This window comes from Aethalodelphis obliquidens, unplaced genomic scaffold, assembly GCF_003676395.1.
Source record: "Aethalodelphis obliquidens isolate GAN/ISIS:26980383/991018 unplaced genomic scaffold, ASM367639v1 scaffold2, whole genome shotgun sequence".
In the NCBI taxonomy this organism is placed as follows: domain Eukaryota; kingdom Metazoa; phylum Chordata; class Mammalia; order Artiodactyla; family Delphinidae; genus Aethalodelphis; species Aethalodelphis obliquidens.
The window spans coordinates 684835-707340 of record NW_020837946.1 but is presented as its reverse complement, the minus strand read 5'-3'; the positions used below and the strand labels follow the sequence as shown (position 1 = coordinate 707340).

Here is a 22506-nt window from a genome sequence, read left to right as displayed (position 1 = left end):
GTGAGGCTGTCTGGATTCTTCTGTGCACGTCTTACTGCCCTGGGGCCGGTGGGGGTGAAGGACCTGAAACGAGAATCCCCCAGGATTTATAGTCCTGAGTGAGAGGCTCAGTGGGCCTTCCCAAATCCACACACTGCCCGAGCCGGGAGATGGGGCGGGGAGTGGGCTGGCGGCCCAGGAAGGCTTCCTGCAGGAGGGAGCGACGCAGGGGCAGACAGGACCACCTCCTGTGCTTCCCCTCGCTCACCCCGGGGGTCTGGGACTGCAGGTCCCTCGGGGCCGCCCCTTCTCCGGGTGTCCTGACAGCGCACTTGGTTCTGAGACAGGAGGTCCAAAGAAAAAATTCATCCTGGTCCCGCTCTGGAGAAACACACGGGAGATGGGCAAAGAGATGGGAGCAGGCGGGTTCAGCCTGGCACAGGGGCCCGGGAGCGGAGGAGCCAGCGGGGGCCCCCGGGGGGCGGGAAGAGCTTTGCCAGGGGGAGACAGGAGCAGGTGTGGGGCGCAGAGCAAGGCAGGCGGGGCCCCCTCACCACGCCAAGGAGCAGAGGTCACGGGGGCCGCGGGGGAGCCGTTGGCAGCAGCGCCGCCCTCACAGCCGTGGCTTTGGCAGGGCTGATCTGGCTGCAGCGTCCTAGGGCCAGGGGGGTGGGAGGCAGGCTGGAGCGGCCCCTCAGCACCGGGGAAGGAGGGGCTGAATCCCAGGGACATTTGGGAAATGGGGCCTCAGGACTCGGTGCTTCAGAGCACGGCCGGGAGAGAGCTGCTGAGACTGCAGCCCTGGCTGGTGGGTGACCGGCAGAGGGGACCTGGCCGGGGCGACGGGGGCGGGTCAGCAGCGAGCACAGCTTTGACAAGGCTCGGCAGTCAGGGGACGTCAGCAGCGCAAGCAGACCTGGAGCTGTGGGGCTCCCGTCGGGCAGGTGCCCCTCCTCCCCGCTGGGTTCTGCAGGTGCAGAGGCCGAGGGCAGGCACACCCCGGGCGCAAGGCCCTCCAGGGCTTTTGGGTCCCTGGGCTCCCCTCCCTGCTGCATGCCCGGGACCCCCCGGCTTCTCCCCTGCTCCCAGGGAGGAGGGTGGAGGAGCTGAGGGGACGACGAGGAGCGGCGGAGTCCGGAGGCCAGGCGCGGGGCTGCAGAGAAGCCTCCTGCGGGGGGCGGGGCAGAAGGCGGAGCTGGTGAAGCAGGGCCTGCAGGGCCGGAGGGAGCTGGACGGCAGGGGCGCCGCGCCGCCACCAGCGGGCTGTCCTGTCCCCTCTGGGCCCCGCGTCCTCGGCTGCTGATGCGACCTCTTCTGCACCAGCCTCGTCTGAGGGGTCGGGGTGCCTAGCGAGACAGCAGGCCCCGCCCACAGCGGCCGGCCCCCACCGCCACCCAGACACCCACTCCAAGTCCGGCCCAGCGCCACCCCGGGGCAAATCCACCACCCTGGGCCCAGCCGAGATGGGTGCCCCAGCGTGTGTGCCGCGCTGCTCACCCAGGCGTGTGGGCCAGGCCTCCGCTGACAGTGCCACCCCCAGCCAGAAAGGGCTCAGCGGTTCCTGGCCTGCAGGGCGAGCCGCGCTCCTCTGGGGCCCCTGGGCTTGGAGGGAGCTGCCCTGCCTGCCGGCCCCCGTCTCGCCCTGAGGTGACCTAGCGCCCTCTGGTTTCCGGGTCTCAGTCAAGGGCGCCTGGAGCAGCTGGAGGAGAAGGTCTCGGGGCTCAAGAAGGAGCTGGTGTCGGCCCAGGAGGTGCTGAATACAGCACGGCTGCAGAGGGACGTCCTGCAGAGTGAGGCGGAGGTTCTGCGCAGGGCCCTGGCCCGGGTACGACTTCCACTCCTCTCTCCCCGCTGCCTGGGCCCTCAGGCCATCCCCAGAGCCCCCAAACTCAGCGGCGGCCTCCTGGGTCCCTGACCAGTGGGCACCGGCCCACCTTCCCTGAGTGCTGGGCACACCTTCTCTCAGGGTGCCCCCTCCCTCGGTCGCCCTGTCACCTCTCCTGGCTGCAGCCTTGTATCCGGGGGCCACCGTCTGCCCCAGAGGCCTCACCACCGTGGGCACCCTTCCACCAGGCCCCACCCAGAGCGCCGGCTCGCACACCTCCGTGATGCGGGGCTCACTCCCTCCCCGGCGCTAACAGCTCTGCCCAGGGGAAGCTCTGCCCGTGAACCTGAAAGTCCCTCCCTGGCTTCCCCGCTGGGGTGCCCTCTGCCCTCCCTCCACCCCCCAGGCCGAGTCCAGCAAAACCAACCTGGAACTGCTCGTGTGCCAGCTCAAGGCAGAGGGGGTGGAGCAGAGACACTCCCTGGCTGACATGGCTGCCCTGATGGCGGGGCTGGCTCGGGACAAAGGCTTCCTGAGCCACCTGGTCCTGCAGGTGAGACAAGGGCCCAGGGGGACGGACCCTGCCTGAGCCTCGCTTCCCCAGCGTGGCTGTGAGTTCCTGCCCCCACCCTGCTCCCCTGAGCTCAGGGCCCTCCCTTCACCCGTGCTCTCCCCGCCTTCTCCCCTCCTGGACTTGGGGGCTGAGGGTGTGGGGGCGGGGCCTGCACATGGACCCCTCCCTGCCTCTCTGGCGGCAGCTGGAGCAGGTGGGCCAGGTGAGGGGTCCGCGGGGCCCCGGGCCCCCAGGCCCACCCAGCAGGGCCACCGCTGCCTCTGGGGCAGCCGGGCACACGGCACCTTTGGAAGTCACGCTGGTTCAGGATGCATGTCAGCACCAGCGCCTTCTAACTGCAATGCTGCCTGACGTGGCTGATTCGAAGCCGTCTCCGCAGGGCTGGGAGGCGGGGAACGGGGGAGGAACACACAAAGAAGGACCTTTACATCAGGCCTGTCCCCAACATCCGGGGGCTGGGTTCTCCCCTGGTCAGAGGGTCGAAGGCCTCGGGCCCACTGATGCTCACACGCTCGGGGGGAAGGCTTCACTCCTCCTCCGTTGTCTTGTTTCTCTCCTTCCTGGACCACATCCACACAAAAGAGCTGCCCCGTCACTCACTCGCTCTTGCATTCCTGCGTTCATTCCCAAATCTGCTGACGTGGATCTTCCATGGAGGAGGTCAGACTCCCTGGGACGAGACACTGCAGCACCTTTGCTTTCTCCTGACATCAGCCTTGTCGGTCCACATGGAAACCCTGTCTCTGCAGCGTCTCCGGCCCCCAGTGGCATTCAGACTTCATGGTCTGTCACCTTTGGGACTCAGTCCAGCCTCTTTCTGTTTCTCAGACTGTCCTAGCCTTTTTGGGGTCATCTTTTCCTCTTTTTTTAGTCAAAGGGTGACTACACTCAGTAAGCTAGTGCACAGTTTTTGACAGTTGTAAGCAAAGTGTCTCCACCAGCCCAGCAGGCTCCCTCCTGTCACGGCCCCCCAGGTGGCCTCTGCCCTGACCTGTTTTAGACCTTGCTGTAAATGGAGCCATGGCGCATAGACTCTTTTGAGCCCGGCTTCTCTCCCTCAACATGACGTCTTTGAGAGCCATCCCTGTTCTTAGGTGTATCAAGAGCTCCTTCCTTTTGACTGCATAGTAATATTCCATCATTCGGATAAACCACGCTTGCTTATCCATTCACTCGCTGCTGGACTTCTGGGTTCTTTCCATTTGGGGAGTGGACAAGACTGTGATGAGCGTTCATGGTCAAGTCACGTGTGGATGTTCTCATTTCTCTCGAGTAAATACATAGGCGTGCAATTGTGGAGTCACTGGGTAGGTGTGTGTTGAACTTTATAAGAAACCGGCAAGCGGTCTTCCAAAGTGGTTCTATCATTTTACTCACCAGCAGCGTGGGAGGCTTCCAGCCGCTCCTCTGCCTCGTCAACATTTGGCATCATCCGTCTTTACTTTTTAGCTATTCTGTGTGTGTGAAGTGATACGCCATTGTGGTTTTAATTGGCATTTTCTGATAACAGATGGCATTAAGCACATTTTCATATGCTTTCTAAATATTCATATACCTTATTTTGTCAGGTATCTATTCAAGTCTATTGCCTATTTTTATTGGGTTTTCATATTTCGGTTATGGATATGTAGGAGTTCGTATATCTTGGATAAAAGTACTTTGCCAGACAGATGTACTCACGTTTCTGTGACTCGCCTATACATTTTCTTTTTTTTTTTTTGGTGGGGGTGGTACGCGGGCCTCTCACTGTCGTGGCCTCTCCCATTGCGGAGCACAGGCTCCGGACGCGCAGGCTCAGCGGCCGTGGCTCATGGGCCCAGCCGCTCCGCAATATGTGGGATCTTCCCAGCCCGGGGCACGAGCCTGTGTCCCCTGCATCGGCAGGCGGACTCTCAACCACTGCGCCACCAGGGAAGCCCTTTTTTTTTTTTTTTTAAATATACATTTTCTTAATGGTATTTTTGATGGACAGAAAAGTTTAACTTTGGCAAAATTCAGTTTACCAAGTTTTAAAAAAATTTATGGTTAGTGTTTTCTAGGGGCTGTCTGAAAACTTTTTGCCTAGCCCAAGGACGAGACAATATCCTGCTCTGTTTTCGTCTAGCTCTTAGGTCTATGATCCATTACAAGTTGATTTTTCTGTACAGCAGTGGTTCTCAAAGTGTGTTCCTCAGACCAGCAGCATTCGTATCTCTTGAGAACTTGTTTAAAATGCAAATTCTCAGCTGCCCTCCCCAAACCTACTGAATCTGAAACTCTGTGGGTGGGGCCCAGAAATCTGGATTTTAATTATCCCTCCCAGTGACGCTGATGCACATTAAGGTGTGAGAACCACAGGTGTGTGGTATGAAATAGGAACTGAAGTCAGGTGTGTGGTATGAATAGGAACTGAAGTCCATTATTTTTCATACTAATATCCAGTTGTCCCAGCACCAATTTTCAAAAAGACTTTCCTTTCCTCCTTGAATTATCTTGGCAAGTTGTTGAAAATAAATCGATCATACATGTGCATATATGTGCCCAGATCATATTGTTGATCTGTGCAAACTGATCTATGTGTTCATCCTTTCACCAAAACTGCACTGTCTTCATTCCTGTAGCTTTTTTTTTTTTTTTTTTTTTTTGTGGTACGTGGGCCTCTCACTGTTTTGGCCTCTCCCGTTGCGGAGCACAGGCTCCGGACGCGCACGCTCAGCGACCATGGCTCACGGGCCCCGCCACTCCGCGGCACGTGGGATCTTCCCGGACCGGGGCACGAACCCGTGTCCCCTGCATTGGCAGGCGGACTCTCAACCACTGCGCCACCAGGGAAGCCCCCTGTAGCTTTTTAATGTCTTGAAATTAAGTAATGTGAGTATCCCCATCTTATCCTTCTTTTCAAGATTGTTTGGCTGTTCTCAAACCTTTGCATATTCATATACATTTTAGGATTAGATTGTCAATTTCTATACCCAAAAAAGCCTGGTAGAACCTTGATTGGGATTGTGTTGAATTTATAGATCAATTTGAGAAGACTGGAAATCTTAACTGTATCTAGTTGTCCATCCATGAACATGGTATATCTCTCCATTTTTTTCTTGACTTAATTCCTCTCAGCTGTGTTTTGTAGTTTTCAGTGTAGAGGTCTTGCACGTCTTTGATTAAATTAATTCCTAGTTTTGATATTGTGCCTTGCTGTTTTAATTTCATTTTCCTATGTCCATTACTAGTATATAGAAATATAATCTCGTTGATTAACTTTCAGTCATGCAACCTTGACAAATTCATTGATAAGCGCCAGGGTTTTACATGTACATAATCATGTTATCTGTGAATAACAACAGTTTTACTTCCTTTCTGATCTCAGTGACTTTTATCTCATCTTCTCTTAATTCACTGGCTAAAGACCTACAGAACAAAATTGAAAAGAAGTAGTGAGAGTGGCCATCCTCCTACCAAACTCAACTACGAGGAAAGAATTCAATATTTCACCATGAAGTATGATGTTATCTATAGGCTTTTCATAGGTGCCTCTTATCGGATTGAGGAAGCTCTCTTTTATTCCTAGCATGCTGAGATTTTTTTTTAAATTATGAATGGGTTTTGAATTCTGTTAAATGTGTTCCCTGAATGAATTAAGATGATCATGCCATCATTCTTATTCTGTTAATACAGCTAATTATATTGGTTTATTTTTTAATGTTAAAACGACCTTGCATACCTGAGATAAACAATTTCATAATGTTTTTTAAGGATTTTGACATGCATATTCATGAGGAACATTAGTCTATAATTTTTTTTCTCATAATGTTTTTGTCAGATTTGGAATGTGGGTTATGCTGGCCTCACAAAATAAGTTGGGAGGTGTTCCCTCCTCTTCTATGTCCTGAAAGTGTTTTAAAATTTCTGTTTCTTCCTTAAATGTTGGTAGAATTCACTAGTGAAGTCATTTAAGTCTGGAGTTTTCTTTGTGAGAAAAGTTTTGATAAAAATTTAATTATTTATTAGATATAGGGCTATTCAGATTTCCTACTTGGTCTTGTGGCTGTTTCTTCTGCATTCTAATAATTTTGCCTGTTGTGTTTTTATTATCATTCAGTTCAAACTATTTTCTCATTCTCTGTGTGATTTCTTCTTTGACCCATGGATTATTTAGACATATATTACCTAATTTCCAAATGTGGGAATTTCCTAAGTATCTAATTATTATCAACATCTAATGTAATTCCAATAAGGTCAGAAAATATACTCCATATTATTTGAACAGATTTAAATGTATTGAAGCATGCTGTATGGCCCAGCATATTAGCTATTTTGTTGAACATTCCATGTTCATGTAAAAAGAATGTGTATTATGCCATTGTTGAGTGTAGTGCCTATAAATATCAGTTAAGTCAAGTTGCTTGATACTGTTGTTTAAGTCTTCTGTGTCCTTATGGGGTTTATTAGTTTGTTTGCTTTATTAGTTTGATTTATTTTTTTGTCTACTTGTTCTATTAATGACATTTAAATCTCTATGATTGTGGAATTGTCTATTTCTATCTTTAGTTCTGTCTACTTTTGCTTCATATATTTTGAATTCCTATTTTTAGGAGCACACAAATTAGTATTTTATGTCTTCATGCTGAACTGACTTTTTATCTGTATAAAATGTCTCCTCTTATCTTTGGTAACATTTGTTTTCTTGATATCTAATTTTTCTGATATTGATATAGCCACACCAACTTTCTTTACTTACTGTTTCCATGTTATATCCTTTCCATACATTGACCTTCATTTCTCTATGTCTGTATATGTGAAGTGTGTCGGGTCTTGCTTCTGTATTTACTCTGACAATCTCTACCTTTCAACTGGAGTGTTTACATCGTTTACATGTAAGGTAACTGTTGATATGCTTGGTTCAAGTTCACCATCTAGGTGTTTGTTTTCTATTTATCTCATTTTTTTGTAAATTTTTACATTTTGCCTTTCCAGATTTCTTTTGGGTTATTTGCATATTTATTTAGTATTCCATTTTATGTTCTCTATTAACTTTTTAAAGCTATACTTCTTCTTGTTATTATTTTAGTGATTACTTTAAAATTATGGTATGCACAGTCTATATTAAAATAACATTATACTATTTCACAAACAATGTAAGATCGTGACAACAATATATTCCATTTATCCCTCCCATCCTTAGGGCTTGTTGCCATATATTTTATTTATACATATGTTGTTATAAACTCTGTAATACATTATTAATATTTCTGCTTCAAATGGTCACTTCAACCACACACACACACACACACACACACACACACACACACACTTCAGCTATCTAGTGAAATTCTCCATCTTCTTGGATATGTTCTTGAACACATTAATTATAACATTTTTCAGGTCTTTGTCTGAGAACTCCAACATCTGGACCCCCAAATTGGGTCTATTTCTATTGTCTTTTATCTCTTCGTTTTCAGTCCTTTGGCCTTATCTCCTGGTGCTTAATAATTTTTTATTGAATGACAGATTTTGAGGTTTTGTAGAGCTAATTTGAGGCTCTGGGTGATATAAACTTCTTCCAAAGGGAATTTGCTTTTCATTTTAGGATATCAGAGTCAGAGCAGATCACCTTTATCCAGTCTTGGATTTAGCTGTTTTGTAACTGGTTTCAGTCTTTTTTGAAGAGTGAGCTACCTCGGGGTGTTGACCTCATGGTATGGCTCTCCTGTGCTCCTAACTAGGGCCCCCACCCTGAACTCTGGGTGTTTGTGTCTCAATTCTGAGATTGCCAGACGTCCTGCCTGACATTCTGGATGCTCCACTGCACTTTCTGGTCCTATTCATAATAGGACAGCACATGCTCTGAGGAGAGAAGAGATACTGAGTGGTGGTCTCACTCTTCTGTTTCCCTTTCCTCCAAGATCTTGGCTCCTTCAGACCCAGCTACCTTGACAGCTCTCTGAGGCCTTATACAGATTCCTGTGATAGGTTTTGTCTAGATTTTTGTGATGTTCTTGGTGGAGGTGTTAGTCTGCTACAATCTGTTCCTCTGTCACCTTCTTTGCATTTCTGTGCCATGTCTCCTGACCCCAGAAACTTGTGACCCAACAGAGGTTACCATTTAGATTGGCAGCTGGGTCCCACCTGGGGGTGCTCAGTTCAATAATTTCTCCATCATGGTGACAGGAGTGGAGGTCCCTCTGCTGTGAAAACACACATGCACCAGGGGTCCAATATGTCTCATAGCCACCCTCCTCCTCCACTCTTTCCTCCATGCCGTTCTGCATGAAACCACTTTTTCTGAAGTCCTTCTTTTCCCTGGAGAGGCCCCTCCTCACACTTCCACTCTCTCTGCTGGACTTTCCCCTCCCCCTCCCCTAGGTCACATGCAAGAAACAGGCCCTGGAGGAGCAGCTGGCCCAGAGCCTGCAAGACCAGGAGGCCCACATGGACACGCTCCAGAGGGCCCTGCAGGAGAAGGAGGCTTTGTCTGAAGAGCGGGCCCAGCTGCTGGCCAAGCAGCAGGCCCTGGAGAGGCAGGGCCAGCTCACAGCTGAGGAGGCAGCTGACCTCAGGTACCTGGGGTCATGTGGCCTTGACCTCAGGGAGCCTGTGGTGTGGCAGGGATGGGCAGTCACTCAGCAACTGTAAGGCAGGGCAGGTATGTCTACATGGGAGAGAGGCTGTAAGGGAGGGGCAAACACAGTGCCCGTGGGGTCAGAGAGCACCTAGAAGAGGTGAATGCAGCGAGAGCCTTCCTAGAACAGTTTTCCTGAGAGAGATGGTTGCACTGGCCCACCTCAGACCAGCAGAAGAAAAGGTGTGGAACGTCCTGCTCATGGATCTGAGCAGTTCAGGGTACACACGGCTTCAGGCAAGGCTGGATCCAGGCGCTCCTGGTGCTCTCAACAGCCTGCCTTTCCGCCATCAGCGTGGCTCAACTCTAAGGAGACTTCATTCCCGGGCAGGCTCGGGGTGAGAGCTGGCCAGATGGCCAGCAGCCACGCCCAGCTCCTCCTCCAGCAGACACAGAGTGCCCTTCTCCCCACTGCCCACAGCCGTCTTGAGCCGCTTGACATCCTTGAGGAGATCCTGGGCGTCGCAGGGCTCCGACATGCAGGCTGGGGCCCCGTGACTACCCCTGGAGCCCGGGTGGTGGCAGCCCCAGGGAACCACGAGGCTGGGGGTGGGGGTGAACCCTGAAGACCATCGGGGCCACTTCCAGGACACCTGGAACAGACACTGCAGGCGAGAACAGGGTGCCCTGCCAGCTGTTGCCTGGTGAGCTGAGCTGACCTGTGGCCTGTAAGGACATCCATAAGCTGGTGGCTTTCTGCACCTTGTGCCCTCCTCAGGAACATCGAAGTACTTTTGTAGAAAGAGTTCCTCCCGAAATTCCAGTACTGGGGGCCATGAGGAAACTTAGAGGCCCAGGTCCTCGAACTTCTTCACAGAAGACCTCTCCTCCCAAGGAAAGCATGGCCACAAGTTGGAGCAGGAAGCCCGATGAAGTCTCCTCCTGGTGGCTGGCAGCAGAGGGTCCCAAGACCCCACTCCTGGCCCCGTCCCAGGCCCCACCAGTGCTCAGAGGACAGGGAAGGGGGCCTCTTTCCTCCCGCCAGCATTTGCCGCCCAGAGCATGGGCCCTGGTCAGGGGACCCTCCGCCAGCCTCAGCACTGGGCCCAGGGCCTCTGTGCATGGAGGCCCTGCAGCTCCCAGACGGAGTCCCACACCCACTAAACAGCACTTCACAGGGACCAGTCTGAGCTTCTGGTGACAGGGCGGCACAGGACATGGCTTGCTTCTCCTGATGACCGAGGAGCCCAGGTTTCAAGGTCCTCCGGACCCCCGTCCCAGGCCCTGACAAGGCTGCGGTGCCGCGGACCTCTTTTAGTTCTCAGGCTCCAGCAAGATGGACTGGGGTCCCCACCTGTATCCCACGCACCCTTGCTGGTGGTGCCGGGCCTCCTTCCAGGAAGTGAGATGCTCCCAGGCTCTGGTGGAGGGACAGACTGGACACATCCTTAGAGTGTCTGGGACCGGCACAGGTCACTCCCCTCAGAGGGGCCCGGGTGGGCACAGAAAGCTGGGGAGAGCCGTCCAGACGTGGAGAGTGGGGAACATGTGAGGTGCTTAAGAGGGTGGGGACTGGAGGGGGGACAGGATATCAGAGGAGTGAGGTTCCTGGGCTCTGCAGACACCAGGGCGCCCCGGAAGGTGCTGACAACACCCCACTCTGACACTGGCGGCAGAGGTGTGCAGGGGGCCCGAGGGAGACTGCGGCGGGGCCGGGACAGGCTGAGCAAGGTCCCCCATGGCCCGTGGCCCTCCCTGACCCACCGAGCCGTTTGGGGCTGCGCGTCGGCTGTCTGTGTCTTCATGTGGGCATCTGTGTTGAGTGTGGTGTGTCCTCGTTGGTTAGTTGGTTGGTTTTTTCACCGTACGTCACCCAGCACTGGACCGAGCACACGCTCGTTGGCTGGCTGGTGACTGATGGATTTGCTGTCAGAGACGCAGTCCGTGTCATCACCCGCCCCCGAAGCGGGTGCCGCCATGAGTCACCTCGTGCACCCCAGGCACTTTCTGAAGGGCTGCGTCTGTGCCCAGACGCAGAGGCGGCTTCTTCACGCGGGGGAATCGTGCTGCACGAGTTCCGCTCTGAAGGCTGCTTCTCAGAGTGACTCTTTAAGAGAATGTCCTCATTGTCTTAGCAGCTAACGAGATGCCCCGTAGTTTCTGAAACATTCCAGCATTTCATGGCATCGAAGCTGAGTGTGATTGACGCCCCGTGTGGAGCTACGGGGAACGTCGCTGCGCTGCGCCATTGGTTCATGTGTATTTTCTGAAGAACCGACGCCTAGAAGTGGGATTGCTGTGGCCCAAAGACATGCACGCTTTACGTTCTGAAATTTCCCAGCCCCCCTCCCCCCAACCAGAGAAAGTCACCCTCACACCCTGCCAACACTAGATATGATCGTTATTTTAAGCTTTTGCTAATGTGACATGTAATCGATTAACCATCATAGTTGTGATTAGAACCCCCTTGAGGACCAGTGAGTTTCTTACGTTTATTCCCCATTTGTGTTTTCTTTGTGAATAACGGTCACTGTTCTCATTGTTCTGTAGGATCAGACGCCTTCTGTCATTGATTGGCAGGAGCTCCTTGTATGTGATGGACATTCACCCTTTGCATATTTAGTGCAAATATTTTCTCCAAGTCTGTCCCTTTTTTTTTTGTTTGTTTGTTTGTTTTTTGCGGTACGCGGGCCTCTCACTGTTGTGGCCTCTCCCGCTGCGGAGCACAGGCTCTGGACACGCAGGCTCAGTGGCCATGGCTCACGGGCCCAGCCGCTCCGCGGCATGTGGGATCTTCCCGGACCGGGGCACGAACCCATGTCCCCTGCATCGGCAGGAGGACTCTCAACCACTGCGCCACCAGGGAAGCCCTGTGCTGTTTTTAGTTTTTTGGGTTTTGTTTTTTTGCGATACGCGGGCCTCTCACTGTTGTGGCCTCTCCCGCTGTGGAGCACAGGCTCCGGACGCGCAGGCTCAGCAGCCATGGCTCACGGGCCCAGCCGCTCCGCAGCATGTGGGATCTTCCCGGACCGGGGCACGAACCCGTGTCCCCTGCATCGGCAGGCGGACTCCCAACCACGGCGCCACCAGGGAAGCCCTGTCCCTTGTCTTTTGACTTGGTTTGTGGAATCTTTTCTGCACAGAAGGTTCCGTCTCCCTCTCTTTAAGTGTATTCAGATCTGTTGGCCTCCTTATTTTTGTCTTGTGGCTTTTATGTCTTGCTTAAGATTATAAAATACCCTTCTGGATTTTTTCTACTATTTTTACAGTTCTGAGTCGCTTAGTTGTTGTCTATTTGTATTGTTTTTGCATTTTAGCTTTTTAGTCCACCTGGAACATTTTTTATGCAGGGTCCAGTTTGTTCTTAGATTTACGATGAATGAGCTGTCCCCCGTTTGCCTTCTGATTTACCATCCCAGCCTTGACGGGCACTGTCCTAGCAAATGGGCTCCACGCTGTCCCTCGTTGGCAGGATCCTCCGCCAGTCACGCCAGTGAGTGACTCGCCTGTTGTTTGGTGACTCTCTGCAGGGCCGAGAGGGACTCCCTGGAGAACAGCCTCCTTGAGGCCCAACAGCTGGCGTCACAGCTGCAGTCACGGCAGGAGCAGCTGGAGGGAGAGGCCCAGAGCGCAAGGCTGGCCCGGCAGGCCCTGCAAGGTGCTCCGCAGACAGGCCCCCTCGGCTCCTGTCCCCAGACCAGCCCCAGACGGACCCTTTAGATGAGCTCGTCCCCTGATGCTCTGCTCCCACTCCCCAGCCCCCAAAGGGGCCCAAACGCAGCCCAGAGCTCGTGTGTCTGAGTGACTTGTGCCACTATTCTCTGTGATGGGTGGGCACTGCTGCCGGCGCTGGCCCGAGGCTCAGAACGGGCTGTGGCCACAGGGTCAGTGTGGCAGCCCCCGGCCCCACCCCCTGTGCGCCCGTCCCTGCTCAGCCCACCCTGTAGCATGCAGGCTGCCCAGCGCAGGCTGGGATCAGGACACGTGCCTGCAGTGGCACCTGGGGGGCTCTGTCCTGCTGGCTTGGGCCGTATCCTCAGAGCCGGGGGCTGCCACTCCACAGGGGCTCACAGGGCCGCAGGGTGTTCCGGGGGATGAGGTAGGGGTGAGGGAGGGCCCCGCGGCGGGTGTCAGATGCGCCTGTCCCTTCACAGTGCAAATGGAGCAGCTGAAGTGCACCTGGGAGGTCCAGGAGACGAAGCTGCAGGGGGACGTGGGGCGGCTCTTGCAGCAGATGATACAGCAGGAGCAGGACACGCAGCTGGCCCTGGAGAGCGAGGCGCTGGCCCACCTCGAGGACCTAGCCCGGCTCCAGAGGGAGAAGGTCTGCCTCCCTGGGACCAGCCCCCAGCTGCCCAGCCGCTTCCCAGGAGTCTACCATGTCCCCAGGGACGGCAGGCACTTGGGGAGGGGCCCAGGAGACCAGCCGGGCGGCAGGGGTGCCCAGGCCATGCTGAGGCTGGGCCAGAGGACCCTTGACAGTGCGCGTGGGCGGCCAGGGCCCTGTCCCTCACGGAAGAGGCACCCACGGGCGTCGGCTGACCTGGCCGCAGTCTGAGGACCCATAGCTGGACGGAGCTCTGTCCCCCTCTGAGACGTCCCGCTGGTCACAGTCCCAGAAGGCCTCGAGTGACACGTCCTTACACACTTTGCATGTCAGGGTGCCTGGTGCTCTGTGGAGGCTCAGGAAAAGTTTCTGAGCTGTGACTTGAGTGGGGGGTGGTAGCCGCTGGGGCCCAGAGAGCCCTTCGCAGCGCGTGTCACTGCGTGTGAGGTGTCGGCGTGAGGCTGGCTGGACCGGACGGTCCCTGGGCACCTGTCCTGCCCTGACGTCCCACGAACCCAGTCTCACTCAGGAACACAGGCGCCTGCTGGTCTCACGAGTCCTGACCTGTGAGTCTTCATGGCCTGTCCCTTTTCCTCGGCCCAGGAGACCCCGAGTCTGTCTGTGACAGAGGAGAAGGAAGTGGCGGCACGCAGGCTGGAACAGGAGGAGGAGCTGGTGGCAAAAAGTGCAGCCAAGAGGGAGCCTCTGCAGGAGGAGATTCAGAGCCTGAAGCGTGAGCGGGATGAGAGTCTCCTTCAGCTGGAACGCGAGATGCAGCAGGTGATGGGCCGACCACGAGGCAGTGGGAGCTCTCGTGTCTGATCACTTGCCTTCTCCGACCCAGCGAGAGGGCTGTGCGGGGCAACCTTTCCACGCCACTGTCATTGCAGCTTTGATCTTCCACAGCAGTCCTGGTGGACAGACATCCACCCACCTACCATCCACCCATCCACCCATTCATCCATCCACCCATCCATCCATCCATCCATCCATCCATCCGTCCTTCCATCCATCCACCCATCCAACCATGCACCCATCCACCTGTCCATCCATCCATCCATCCATCTACCCATCCACCCATCCATCCATCCATCCATCTATCCATCCATCCGTCCATCCATCCATCCATCCAACCACGCACCCATCCAACCATCTGTCCATCCAGCCACATAGCCATTCATCCATCCACCTGTCCATCCATCCATCCATCTATCCATCCACCCATCTATCCACCAATCCACCCATCCATCTACCCATCCAACCATTCATCCATCTGCCCATTAAATTACCTGCCCATTTACACATCCATGCAATTCACTGTCCCTCCACTCCCCTGTCCATCATCCATCCGTTCACTTGAATAGCCATCCTTTATTCACACACCCAGCTGTCTACCCACGTACATAGCCGTCTATTAACATACCCAATTGGCCATTCACACACGTGACCATGAATCTGTCCATCAACTTGCTTAAACATCCACCCAACTGTCCATCCACACAACTATCCTCCACTCACCTGACCATCCGTCTCTTCAGCCACTCACCCAGCCAGTCATCCATCCATTCACTTAAAGACCCTTCCCTCCATCCACACACCCAGCTGCCCACCCACATCCACTGATTGTCCACGTGTCTGATGATCCCTCCATCCATCTGATCACCAGCCAGCCGGCTATCAGTGTGTCCATCCATCAGCCACCCACCCAACCCGCCTCCCATCCCACAAGCCATTGGAATTCAGACACTGGGCAGGTAAAAGCTACCCTGTGAGTGCAGACAGTTCCGGTATCCCGCGCCACCCTGAAGCGCGCGCTGTTGAGTGAAGGGGACGGACAAGTAAACACGTTCCTGTGGGCTGTCGCACTGTGACAGGACGCTCAGGGGTTGGTACAGCTACAGATCGTGGGAGAAGAGTTACAGTAGCAGGAATAACCAAGGTTGTTGTCAGACTCTGCATCTCTAGTTTGACTCTCACAACGCTGAGAGGTTCACGCTCTTATCGGCCCCTTTGACTGGAGGGAAACAGAGATTCACAGACGTTGAATAACTTGCCCAGGGCGGCACGGTACACCTGCTGGGCAGTGGGGACCATGTCCTTGGCCACTCCGCTCTGCTGCTTCCTGAAAGTGAGGACGGCGTGTCGAGGGTGGGGCTTGAAGGAGGGTCGGGAGGCTGTGGTAGAGGAACAGCATCGTACGAATGTCCGGGGAGGGCAGAGCCCCGGATTCAGCTGTTCACCAGCGTGACTCACAGAACTCCAGGAAGCACCGCACTTGCCGTTAGTGCTATTGTAAAGGACACAGGCCAGGACGAGCCCAGTGCAGAGACACGGGGACGGGCTCTCTCTCCGCAGAGCCAGGGCCGGCCACCCACTGGCACATTAGGGTGTTTACCAGCCGGTAAACTCCAGGGTTTTATTGGTGTTTCCTTGTGTGGGTGTGATGGACTAAACTCAGGGTCCAGCCCCTTCCCAGAGGCTGGGTGGTCAGGCCGGTCTCAGTGGCTCACTGCCCCAGGGTTCCGACCACCTTGTTAGCACAAGCTCAGGTGTGGCCCCAGGGTCCGCAAATAACAGACAACCCTCACCTGTGAAATTCCGGGGGCTTAGAGGCTCCCCCAGCACCCAGGGCAAAAAGCAGACACACTCTGTTACAAACCTCCTCCCGGAGACTGCCGTGCACAGGCCAGCAAGTGGGAATACACGCTCCTACGCCCGCCTCTGTAGCACAGGGACGAAGAGGACACACAATATTCTGGACCTTTCTCTTCTCAGGATCAACAGACCTGGGGGCTTCCACACTGTGTTCAGAGCTCGCTGGTTCTTTTCCACAGCTGCATGACGCCCCGACGTGTGCAGGGATCCCCCTTCGTTCTGTTGGCCTCCCTTCGGTGGGAGTCTTGTTGTCATTATAAATAACATTATAAATACTCATCGGAGACCCCGAGCGTAGGTCATGCGTGTCTCCAGGCTGCCCTCCCCAGTGGGCCTGGCAGGGAGAGGATGTGCATTTGTGACTGACGGGCATTGCCAAATCCCTGCCACCCCACAGCCTGATGACAGAGCAGGGGTCCCTCCCACCTCGGGGCTGGTGTGTGAAATGCAGCATCTCCGGGGGCTCACGCGCACCCCTCACCCTCAGCGACGCGGAGCACGTGGGGAGGTTAGGAACGATTAGCAGTTCCTGCTCTGTGCCTGGAGCAGGTGGAGGGCTCCAGGGAGGAGGTGGCCCATGAAGCCCCCTGACCTGCGCTGGGAGAGAGCAGGTATTGGGCAGAAGCAGGTGGGAGGGGAAAGGCACCCTGGGTGGGGTAGGGGAGCTGCCTGAGCGCAGGCTGGCAGGCTGGACCCACCCCCTCAGGATGCAGCTGCCTCTGAGGGGCTCCTCCTCCCAGAGCCTGCGTCCTGGCAGGGCCGTGGCACCCAGAATTCTGCTGAGCCTCTCCTCAGAGCCCCCCAGCCCTCTCACGAGCACCCTGCCCCTGTCGCCCAGGCCCTGTCTCTGAGAGAAGCGGAGACCAGCCAGCTGAGGGAGGAGCTGTCCAGGGCCGCGTGGGAGCTGGAGCTGGTGCAGCACGAGGCCCGGGGCCGGCAGGAGCGAGCCGAGGTGAGCCCGCACCCCAGCCGGAGCGAGACACCTGGCTTGGCCGCCTGCACAGCCCAGCAGGGGCGGCAGACCCCAGAGGCGCCCCCTCCCTGCCTGGTCCCAGGGATGCATCCCCTCCACCCAGCCCACCCGAGCCTCCGTTTCCCCCAGGGATCTCCAGATCCCCTGCTGGGAGGGGACAGTGTCTCTGCGGGAAGCAAAGGCGATGGGGTGGGACAGGGGTGGGGGGCAGCAGGCCAGTCACCCTTGTGCCACTGGGCAGAAGCCAGAGAGGGAGGGCCTGGCACCAGCAACAGAGGGGGCAGACCAGGCTTATGCCCGCCAGCCCCCCAGCCCCTGGCCTTCCCTGTCTGACCTCAGCTGCCTGTGGCACAGCATAGCTGTAGGAGGTTCCGAGGGCCTCTTGGGGCTGACTTTCTGGAGAGGCCCCTCCCAAAGGAGAAACCCAGCGGGTAGGCCAGCGTTGTAACTGAGGCAAGCGCTCACCAGAAGGACCCCATAGAGAATCCCCAGCAGAGCTGGAGGGAGGCATCTGCCGAGGGGCCAGAAGAGACCCCAGCAGGTAGCCGCCCACCCTGGGCCAGTGGGCAGAGGCCCCCACGTGCATGGAGGCCACTGTGGGCAGCCAGCTGGGGTCACCTGGGGCCCCTGGCTTCTCTTCAGTAGCGCCCGTCTGGGGGCACAGAGCAGGCAACAGCAAGTAAGACTCCGGGAGCAGGGGTGGCCACACTGGGGCCCTGTGCCCCACCCCACGGGCGGGGCTGGGCACCGCTGCAGTCGCCGGCAGGGTAGCCTCGGCCTGTTTACGGAGTGGCGCCAGGCCCCGGGTGGGTGACGCAGAGGCCAGGGCCCTGCCGCCCACGGGAGGAGGGGGCCGGGGGGATGGCTCACGGTGAGGTTGGGGGACGCAGTCCCCCCGCAGGTAGCGGGGGTGGTCGAGGGCAAAGCCGGACCCTGCCCTCAGGACTCCAGCCGCACCCAGTCGGCTCAGCTGGGCCAGCGCCATGTCTCCTCTGCCCCCGCCTTCGTTCTTCCAGCCTGCCCACCTTCATTTTTCACCCCGGTCCCCGGTGTGTCCCCAGCCCCAAGGGTGCGGGGTTAGATGCTCTCCTGGTGTTGCATTAATGGCTCAGTGAGTCCATGAACAAGTGAGTGGGTGGAACGCAGGCTTCAGGGCTGGGTGGCGACCCTCTGACCCCACAAGCGGGGCCGTGCTCAGAGACTGCAAGGGGCCCTGGACGAGGGCAGGACACCCAGATGGCAGGCCTGGGGAGCCCAGGCCGTTTGCTCCGACCTAGCGGGCCGTGGCGGGAGGGGCGCTGGGCAAGGGAAGGAGTGTTGCAATTAGGGGTTGGCTGCCAGGGTGTTTCTTCACCCCCTCCTGATGCAGCGACCTGGACCCCCGGGTCACTAGCAGAGCAGTCCCGGGCCGCTCCTGGCACCCGGGAAGGTGTTGCCTAAGAGCCTCTCTCCCTGGAGCCCCCGCCCTGCTCTGTCCTACCATGGACACAGCCGCGAGGGGTGTGGGAGCCCCATGGGACGGGGACCTCCCTTCCCCGACCACCCCCTAGCTGCTCCCTCGGGCCAGGAAAGACCCCAAGGCCCGGGAGCAGAGGCCCCGGCTCGCAGAGGAGCCTCTCTGGGAGTCCTCCCTAGAGCTGGCTCTGAGCCTCCCACTGGATGGGGGGGGGCCTGCCCGCCAGCTGGGCTCTTCCGGGAGCTCATTAAGGGTTCTTTTGCCACCTTGACTTGGAAAACGGAAATTAAAACCCACTGAGAGGGGAGGGTGGGGAGAAATGCCGGCCACGGAACAGCAGTTGTGGGTGACCTACAAGCAAGGCCCCCGTCGGTGCAGGGGCTCCCGGCTTCGTCCTGCGGTTCCTGATCCCGAGGAAGCAGTCCTTCCACTCGCACCCCACCCTGGCCACACCAAGCGCTCACTGCAGCCTCGCTGGGGCTGTCCCGGGGGCACAGCCAGACCTGGCCGGCAGTCCTTCCACTCACACCCCACCCTGGCCACACCAAGCACTCACTGCAGCCTCGCTGGGGCTGTCCTGGGGGCACAGCCAGACCTGGCCGTCCAAGGTGACACTTCTCAGTGGAGATGGACAGCCGCACCCCACCCTGGCCACACCAAGCGCTCACTGCAGCCTCGCTGGGGCTGTCCTGGGGGCACAGCCAGACCTGGCCGCCAAGGTGACACTTCTCAGTGGAGATGGACAGCAGGGGCCAGGAACAGAGGCGGCACCAGCGAGCTTCCTTCCCCGAGGGCAGGAAGCTTGGCCTGATAGAGCCCCAGCTTGCCAGATCCCTCAGACAGTGGCCTGTGAATTGGGAAGGGGCGGGGGAAGGGTGTCTCCCAGAGACCCCGTCGGGGGCAGCAGGGCACCAGGCCTCCCTGGAGCACAGAGCCAGCTCTGTCCCTCGCCCTGCGGAGGAAACTGCCCCTGGGGACCCAGACCACCCCGGGCGGTGGCGGGGGTATGTCCTGGCCAGGAAGCTAGGCTGGGTCTCGGGCTCAGGGTAGGCAGGTGGTGTCCTCATTCATGGACAGGAGGGGTTCTCGCACCGCCATGGCCAAGCCTGTGGCCCAGAGGCCCCCCTGCTCCAGGTGGCCCTCGGTTAGCACTAGAGGAGCGTCTTGGCGCTGCGGCCACCGGAAAGCAGAGTCAGGCCAAGCTGAGTCCCGCCCGCGTGGACATCCAAGTTCGGGGCGTAGCCGCGGGTCCGAATAGGGACGACCCCGACCCCTACCAGGCGTGTCGCAGGTACTCTCACACTTAGAGCCTGGGAGCGTCCCCCAATCCCACCCGCCTGCTTGAAAGTTCAGGGGGCAGGGTCAGCCCTTCCCATAGGAAGCGCCCCCCGACCCCGACACCGGGGCCTCTGCCCCGCCCCCCTCACCACTGGGACCCTCAGGAACCGGCACTGGCGGCACTGGCCGTGGTCATCCGGAGCCCCAGGCCCACCTCACGTGGCCCGAGCGGGCTGCCCGCCTGGCCCAGCACAGCGTGGGGCTGCCCGTGGGGGCCTGAGCCTCCCGCCAGGCACACTTGACGCTGCGGCCGGCTTGCTGCTCCCCCCAGGCCACCATCAGCGCCACGACCGCAGACCTGAAGGCCCTGCAGGCCCACTTCGAGGACGCCGTCTCGGCCCATCAGAGGGAGGCCAGGGCTCTGGGCGAGAGGCTCCGGGAGATGGCGGCCCAGCGGAGCAGCGCCAGGAGAGAGGTGAGGCAGGGTGGGAAGGGGGGCCCCTGCGAGGCAGGTGTGACCTGAGGGGTAGGAGGGGACCCGCATCCGGGACCCACCTTCCAACAAGCCGTGGGGAGACCCCGGGCGAGATGCTGCTGAGCGGGTGCAGCCCGCACACAGCGTGAGGCCTGGATGCCGCCGGACCAGGCCCTGGGGGGGCGAGGCCGCCCTGGACAGGGGAGACACGCAGAGCGAGTGGGGTGTCCCGGGGCAGCCACGCGCGGGCCCCGCCAGGGCCCAGAGGCTGGTGCGGGGCCCCCAGAGCCTTGTGAGGTGTCCCGGGGTGGGGGCCAGTCTGGGCCCGGGCAAGCGGAGCTCGGCAGGCAGGCTGGGGAGGTGTTTCTGAAGGGGATTTGACAGGACGTGGGGACGCTGGGAGGGGGCGGGCAGGCGGGCACAGGGATTGGGGCTGGGGGAGGGGCCCCGGGGCCCAGCGACCTCATGCACTCCCCGGGCCGGGCGCCAAGGCTGGCAGGCGGGCGGGGGAGCGGCCAGCAGAGTGAGCAGAGGGGCCGGGCCCTCCCCCAGCCCCCCGAGCCGGGCCAGGAGAGGACGAGAGCGTGATTGAACATGACAGCCTGTTTACTTTGGCCCCCAAAGAGAAAGGTCTCCTTTCAACAGATTTCGAAGTCAGGCCCGGTCAGCGACCACACGGGGAAGCAGAATGAGATTTTAAAACTGGGGGCGGCAGGGGGAGGAGCCGGGGGGGGGGCACGTTTGTGCTGGTGGGTGAAGGGAGAAAGCAATGCCTCGTGGGAAGTTCAGGTTCCCCGATCGGCCGCCCCCAGAAAGGAGAGGGGCCCCAGAATGGGGACGGGGTGGTGGCTGAGGCGGGTGAGGGGGGCAAGGGGAACAATGGCAGGGGGAGGGAGCCCAGAGGACCCTCCCAGGCGCCAGGCTGGCCCAGAGTCGCCATGGAAACCATAACACTTTCACAGCCTTTAAACTGGAGGAACATCCAGGCCTCTCACAGCCGTGCCTGAGGTCCACACGTGCGTGCATGCGTGTGTGCATGTGCGTGTGTGCGTGCGTGTGTGTGTGTGCGTGTATCACACGCAATACATACACCGCCTGTGCACATGGAGACCACACCCCCATGCACACACGTGCACACACAGAGTGGCAGTGCACACACATGCACTCATGCGTGGACACAGCACTCACACATGCAAACACATATGGGCACCACATCTGTGCAACAAGCAGCACACGTGACCCCGAGAGTCCTCACACGTATGAGCATCACACACACGTGTGAACGGACATGTGGGCACGCACGTCTGCACATAGGTGTGTGCAGATGCACACACTCACGCATGCTGTGTGCATACACACGTGTGTGCTTGCACATGCATGCACACGTGTGAACACGCACACACAGGCCAGGGCCCCTCAGCAGCCCCTCCCCCGTGCAGAGCCCTCGGGTCACTTCCCTGCAGGAGATTTCAAAAGAGTCTGTTTATACAATTTCTAGTAAAGAAATAATTATTATAATCACATTAAGAGATTTGGCTGTAAAATTCCTGTAAAAGGGGTGGTTGTTCTCATGAGGCGGGGGGGGGGGGGGGGGGGGGGGGGGGGGGGCGGGGGGCTCCCTCCCCCGCGTTTGTTTTGCTTGTTTTCATCTCCTGGGCCCTGGGAAATGAAAACAGCTTCTTTTATGATGGATAGGCCCTTTTGCTGGTCCTTGACCTTCGGGTGGATTTCTGCTGAGCTCGGCGGAAAATGCTCCGCGCAGTTGTGGCTCCCACATGTGGGGGGCGGGAGGGGAGCGGAGGGGGGCCCTTCCCAAAAACAGAACAACAATAACAGCCGGCGGACGCGGGAGCCAGGCCGGCCGGGGGCCTGGACAGTGTCCCGCTGAAACAGCCAGCAAAGTGGGGCTCGCTCTGGCAAACCAGCGCCTGGACAAGGCTCCGTTTCTGTGGCTTCCCCCACCTCCTCCTCTGGGGCACGCCTTCTCCAGAGTGCGCCAGTGGTCGGTGGGGAGACCAGGGATCCCGGCCGAGCCCCAGAGCCCGCATGTCGGGCCGGGCTGCCCCTTCCCGGGGTCTGCGCTCCCTCCAGCGCCTCCCACCAGAGGGTGAGCCCCGGGGGCCCTGAGGCAGCTTAGGAACCCAGGGCGCTTAGGAACCCTGACCGCCACGGACGCTTCAGCTCGGCTCTCAGCCCCACAAAACCACGGAGCCCGCAGGCCCTGCCCGGAAGCCAGGGGGTGAGGAGGGCCCCGGAGCAGGAGATGACACAGGTCCCGGCTCCAGCGCGGTGGGAGTCCCCCTCTGGGCCCGGAGCAGGTCTGGCAGGGGACGAGGACACACCTGCAGCCTCTCCCCCTGCTCGGGTCAGCTCACAGAGGTGCGGGTGGCCTGAGGCCAGGGTCCGGGCTGCTGGGCCCTGAGGTC

At 57.7% G+C, this 22506-nt stretch overlaps 1 protein-coding gene across 1 annotated transcript in view; it reads left to right on the top strand.

Annotated features, from left to right (window-relative positions):
* The window catches only part of CROCC2 (ciliary rootlet coiled-coil, rootletin family member 2), a 72650-nt gene that overhangs the window by 26528 nt on the left and 23616 nt on the right, over positions 1–22506 (top strand). The window contains 9 exon segments of the mRNA XM_027115664.1: positions 1660–1804; positions 2211–2387; positions 2563–2580; positions 8721–8914; positions 12447–12574; positions 13071–13240; positions 13847–14023; positions 16737–16850; positions 19937–20080. Of these exon segments, the coding sequence (XP_026971465.1) occupies positions 1660–1804; positions 2211–2387; positions 2563–2580; positions 8721–8914; positions 12447–12574; positions 13071–13240; positions 13847–14023; positions 16737–16850; positions 19937–20080 (1267 nt within the window).